The sequence below is a fragment of the Diplotaxodon limnothrissa genome, linkage group LG14, assembly GCF_057381915.1.
Source record: "Diplotaxodon limnothrissa isolate DT_005_m linkage group LG14, D_limnothrissa_male_GT1.1, whole genome shotgun sequence".
Lineage (NCBI taxonomy): Eukaryota > Metazoa > Chordata > Actinopteri > Cichliformes > Cichlidae > Diplotaxodon > Diplotaxodon limnothrissa.
The window spans coordinates 26,129,602-26,135,700 of record NC_140609.1 but is presented as its reverse complement, the minus strand read 5'-3'; the positions used below and the strand labels follow the sequence as shown (position 1 = coordinate 26,135,700).

Genomic DNA, 6,099 nt, shown 5'->3' with positions numbered 1-6,099 from the left:
TCCCTTTACAACTTAAACTGCAGATATATTTGACACTACTGGCTCATTAAAGGGAGCTCACTTAGTAATCGTTCTCATTGCAGCACAAAATGTTTCATCTCACCTTTGGAAAAACTGAGCACGACACAAGTATTTAAATTTATTTTCAATACATGAGCTGAAGTTTATAAAAGTACAAACACTACAACAGGTGTGACTATATTAGTTCAGTCTGATTTCAGCAGCATATAAAATCCTGGTTTGTATCATGCCTGTGCAGAGTCTGCATCACTGCACAGATATCTGCTGGATACTCAGTAAAGAGCTGAACTGAGTAAAATTAAGTAACTTTTAAAAGTTGACTGTAAATCAGGGCAGCATTTTAGGGGCTCTTTGTTTTTCTTTTTTTTTTTTTAAGGTAAGCTCTGTCCTGGGAACGATGTATTGGTCCTGGTGGAATTACTGTAAAGCTATTAAGCGAGGCGAGCTGAAGGCATGATGGCTAAAGGCACAGTCAGGGAGGCGCTCGGCATCACTGCAACATGATCTGTGGTGGCTTTAACTCAGGTCCAATGAGTGTCTGCTTCCACTCACCAGGCTCTAAATTTCACATACTGCACCAGTCACTGTAAATCGCTCCGTGTGAGGGCTTCTACGTGTAGCCTGCTGCACTTGTGTCCCATGTATAGAAACTGCAGAAAAGCTACTGAAATGTCCCATAGCAAGACTGGACAGAGAATGACCGAACGGTTCAAGATGGATTAGTGTTTGATGTTCTGAACATTATTTAGAGTAACATGCGTCCAAAGAAGAGCAAAATCAATAACACAATAATAGAGGAAAAAGGATATAAAGCTACACAAAGTGCACCTACAGAAGGTTACAGGAAGCTTTTGAAATGTTTGTGCAGAACAATCACATTAGAGAAAACATACATACATACATGTAACCTTTTGAGTGTGACTAAAGGTATACTTGTGGTTAAGGCATTTCTAATGAATCTTATTAATGTTTTTTGTTCAGTCTTTGCATCTATTGGCTGACTTTTTGTTATTGTTTAGAAGGACCTCAAGTTTTCCTGTTCATGAAAAAGGTCACTGTCCCAAACCCTCGCTGTGCAGACGTCAGCAAAATCTAATTCACCATTGTGGCTCTCGTTTTGTTAAACAAAACGGGAACGTAAAATCGCGAGTAGCAGCTGTTTACAAACTGTTTTAGGGTGGATTCTTTCCGTCTCTACACTAACAGGGAAGTGAGACTTAAAAAAAAATCTAAACACATTTAAAGGTTTTCTGAACCTGCTTAGCCGTTCTTATCGAGACGTCAGAGTTTTAAATAAGGCAGCCAGGTGCTCAAACACCCTAACACCCACCGCAGAGAGCTGTGAACTCCATCTATCTACAGCCACCCCCGCCGCGGTATATGCCCTCCCCACTGTGTCCCACACGCAGGTGATGAGTTCGCTGCTCAGGCTGTGGACCAAGTGGCTGAGCCAAGACATGAGGGAGAAGCCGAGTGACGCCCCTCCGACCGGGTTCACCCACAGCACCGCCAACAGCAGCAGCAGCAGCCCCAGCAGCACCACCGACGTAGTAGGTTGTAGCTCACCCCACACGTCCTGAACCCCTCTGCTGGAGCGACCCCCTCCAGCTTCACTCCCAGCACCGCCACATCTGGCACAGCAGCGCACCTTAGGAACAGGTGCCTCCTCCAAGCTCCCGATGGTCACGACAGGCCAGTGCTGCTGGAGGTACTCTGCTGCCCGCGGAGTGACGGACAGGGTCATCACAGAGGGCAGAGGGGTTTTAATGAACTCCTCCACCCGCTCTCTGAACAAATGCACCTTCTCCAAGAAGACCAGGGGCGAGTCTTCATCCTCTACTGACGAACCCAAGGACACCAGATCCAGCTGTTCTTCCTGCAGGAAACAGGACTGTTATTGGCTCAGGTTCATGCCACAGGAGCAAAAACAGAAAATAATATGATTGGAAAAAAAACTAACTAAAAATAACAAACCTTTTCTGCTTCTGCTTTCCAGATTTATTTTAGATTAAATAATTCTGTCTGATGACTGGTTTTATAGTTCTGGTGTATGTACACACCTGTAGCTCCTTTACTTGGTGGATGAGAGGGTCATACGCGCGCGACACCTCAGCTCCAGCTTTATCTAGAGCGTCCAGGCAGGCTTGCCTCTTCCCGGCCAGCACCACCTCCAGTGTTTGAAAAAACTGGTTGACTTCCTGTCGGTCCTGCCTCACCACACCCTCACAGCAGGCCTTCTCCTGCTCCAGCTGTTCCCCCAGCTCACACACCTGGCAGAGGAGAGAAGATTCATTTACATGTAAACTAAACTTTAATAACTGGGGAACTTTTGAGTGTTGCAAAATTGAGAGTCATCTCCACCTGTGCCCATCTCTCCTCAGAGAGCCTTTTCAGAAGCTGTGACGGCGTCAGTTTTTCTCGGATAAAAGCTGCCTGCAGGTCGTCTACGGGATGGCCGTGGTGCTGCCCCACCGTCAGGCACAGCCCGCAGATTAGCTGCCGGTCCTGGATACAGTACATATTCAGAGGCTGCCTGTGGTGCTCCGGACAGGAAGGTGGTCGCGGCTCACTGTCCATCTGATACTGAGGACGGCACACAGGCAAAACAGATGTGAGACCAATGAAGACAAACAGAGAGAAAAGCTCTGACTGCATGTTACACTTCATCTCAGTCACTCTTTCCTACTTTCTCGACAATAGCCCGCAGAGACACGTTGGTGGGCAGAGCATCTACACCCGCAGGGGGCAGCTCCACCACACTGCGACAGTTGGGGCATTTTAGCGGCAGGCGGAGCGGACGCCAGATGGAGTAGTTAGTCGACACCTGGAGGAGGTTGTCCAGGCAGGTCTTGCAGAAAGTGTGTGAACAGGGCAGGACTCGTGGGTCGGAGAACAGAGAGTAGCACACTGAGCACGTCAGGTCCTCCTCTAGGTTGTCCATGATGGAGACTGGCGCTCAGGTGGAGGGGTGAGGGTTTGGGGAGAGGAAATCTGGCAGGATATAAAAACAGTTGTTGCACATGTTTAGAGAAATAAATGAAGTGTTAGTGAATATGGGGCTTAATTTAGACTTAAACTGAAATCTATTGTGAGGATCGAGTTATTAACCTACAAGGCTGGTGTGAAAAACCGAATAACTGGTTGGGCCTCCTTTACCAGCAAGAACTGGTGTGTCAGGTGTGGAGGAATTTCTGCCCACTTTTCTTTGCAGAATTATTGTAATTCAGCAACATTGGAGGGATTTTGAGAATGAATCGTTTGAAAATCGGAATCAGCTCAGGACTTTGACTAGGCCACTTCAAAGTCCTTATTTTTGCCTCTCTTTAGCCATTCAGAGGTGAAATTGCTGGTGTGATTTGGATCATTGTCCTGCTGCAGAACCCAAGTGCACTTCAGCTTGAGGTCACGAACAGATGTTGTTAATGTTGTTCTGGGTTCTTTTGTGACCTCTTGGATGAGTCGTTGATGAGGTCTCGGAGTAATTTTGGTAGGCCAGTCACTCCTGGGAAGCTTCACCGCTGTTCTGGGTTGTGGATAATGGCTCTCGTTGTGGTTTGCTGGAGTCCCAAAGCCCTAGAAATGGCTTTGTAACCTTTGACTCTAGACTGATATATGTCAGTGACTTTGTATCCCAGGTGTTTCTTTAGCTCTTGGCATGTGTTGCTTTTTGAGATCTTTTAGTCTGCTTCACTTCGTCATTCATGTTCAATTTTACGGGATTTCTTGATTCAACAAGTCTGCCTGTAATCAGGCCTGAGTGTGTTTAGTGAAACTGAATATAGCTTTCCAAACTATGTGGTTAATCACAGTTAATCCATGATTTAACAAGAGGGGCAATTCGGTTTTCACACAGGACCAGGCAGGTTTGGATAACTTTTCCTCTTTTAATCAATGAAATCATTATTTAAAAACTGCATTTTGCATTTACCTTTGTTATATTTGTCTAATATTAAAATGTGAAAATGTGTTTGATGATCTGAAAAATGCAAGTGTGACAAATATGCTCATCTCTAATCCTGTGCCTCGTAATGAAAATCTGAGGATATTCAGCTCTGCCACCTCCAAATGCTGTCTTTTTAATCACTGCCACTGTCTCCAAACCATCACAGCAGGTCTCACTACCATCTCATAAACTTTTCCTTTCATTCTCATTGCTATGATATCGTAACATCAACCAAACGCTCATCTCCACCTCTTTTGTACACTGTCTGTTACTTTAGATGGTTGATTCCAGGTATGTAAACTCATCCACCTTCACTGTTACACCTGTCTAGCTCTCATTCATACGCATGTTATATCTTGCGTTCTTCTTCTATCCAGAGAACACCTCCACCGAGGTTGTCTTACCTGCTCCATGCTCCCACTACAGATCACAATGTTGTCTGCAAACATCACAATCCACAGAGATCTGTCAGCCTGACCATCACCACTGCAAACAAGAAGGGGCTCAGAGCAGATCCTGGACATAATCCCACCTCCACTTTGAAGCCATCTGCCACTCCTACCACACACCTCACATACTTCTATGCCACTCCTGACCCCCTGATACAGTCCCACAGTTCTTCTCTTAGCGCCCATATTGATCCTTAGTTAGGCTATCATATTAAAAAGGCATTATTACCTCGCCTGATAGCTCAGCACTGATACTAACAGTCTCCCCTGCTAGCATTTCATAAGAATACCTATGAAAACACTCTGGTTAGGGACAATTCCTTTATTGGTGGGTCTAAAGGCAACCAGCCAAAACCTTTACCTGAAGATCTAGCTCAGAATGCATTTTCAGATCACTGAGAAGGGTTTGCCACACTGCTGCAGTGTCACTGGAGATGACACAGGTTAGTAAAACAGTCCTAACTACAGTCTTAGTGTTAAATAATTTATTGACATTTAAAAAAAAAAAAAAAGTTGAACATTATGTGTTAGAGTGCCTCAGATTACCTGATAAAGTAATCTGGGTGTATACTTATCCTATAAACACGTTCAAATCTAACCAATGTGAGAAAGAGCTGATCATTCACTGAAAAACATGAGAACAGCCAAAAAAGGGCTCAGCTCTTATTACCGGATCGGTTATATTGTAGTGTTCGTGTGCTCTCTCCTCCTGTTACAGCCAGGACCGCAGCGACAATAGGAGGCCCTCTGCCAGCACCCACCCAGTCCAACACACACACACAGCGAGAGAGAGAGTTTGTTGTGAGGACACGCTGTTCATCTGTCCCCTACATAACCTGATCCATACACGGAGTCTGACTGGGGCCAATTTGGCGCCCAGATTCAAACAGGTGACCGATGTCCAGCTGCCCGCGGCGAATCGGCATCAAGCCAAACGTGGTCTCCTCCACGTATGGAAGTGTACATCCAAAAGCATTACTTTAAATCCCATCTACACCGAGGTGTAAAGTAGCGGCAGAGACTGCTACAGTTCAGTTTTCACTCATGCGTCATATTTTACATTCTTAATGTGTGTGGAAAAAGTAGTAACACGTTAAAAAGTGTACATTATTAAAATGTGCTCTTTACCCGAATGTTTTCAACTTTTTAACTGTGCTAGCCACACAGCAGTTGCGGTCACTACTTTAATAGCAGTTTTCCTCATCTGCTGATTCTAGTTTTGACGTAAAAAGAAGAAACCCCACCAACTTTAACAACTTAAGCACCACTTTTCGTGTAGAAATCTCCTGTTCAAAAGAAACAAAACAAAAACAAGACCAAACTCACCGTCAGCTGGGAGAAAGCGTCTGTCCAACAACAGAGCTTTCACTTCCTGTCAGCTCCTACGCGTGTTGCGTTCACGTGCACTCCCGCAAATCCTGTTAGCGATGAAAGAAAGAAAACGGGAAAAGGCGCTAGACTTCTAGAGCGCATGCTCGTATAGTAAAGACTGCGAGTAAAAAACCCCAAATAAATAATAACTATAAGCGGTAGCTATTTTTTTCGCAATTATGCATTTTTTAAAAACCCCTTTTCACGGTCATCCATTTTTCCGAAAGCACCCAGAGGCGCCGCTATTTCCGTACCACGCACGAGCAGAAGGTGCCTCTCTGGCCAATCAGGACTCGATTTTCCCCTAATTTGAAA

At 45.0% G+C, this 6,099-nt stretch overlaps 1 protein-coding gene across 1 annotated transcript; it reads right to left on the bottom strand.

Moving 5' to 3' along the window:
- Positions 1–1,272: 1,272 nt before the first annotated feature.
- trim59 (tripartite motif containing 59) lies at positions 1,273–5,780 on the bottom strand. The gene is made up of 5 exons (XM_085371017.1): positions 5,740–5,780; positions 2,708–3,012; positions 2,383–2,604; positions 2,082–2,291; positions 1,273–1,897 (listed from the first exon to the last, which is right to left on the bottom strand). The coding sequence occupies exons 2-5, from the start codon at positions 2,960–2,962 to the stop codon at positions 1,292–1,294; spliced, it is 1,293 nt and encodes a 430-aa protein (XP_085227143.1). The 5' UTR covers positions 2,963–3,012; positions 5,740–5,780; the 3' UTR covers positions 1,273–1,291.
- Between the last annotated feature and the right edge of the window lie 319 nt (positions 5,781–6,099).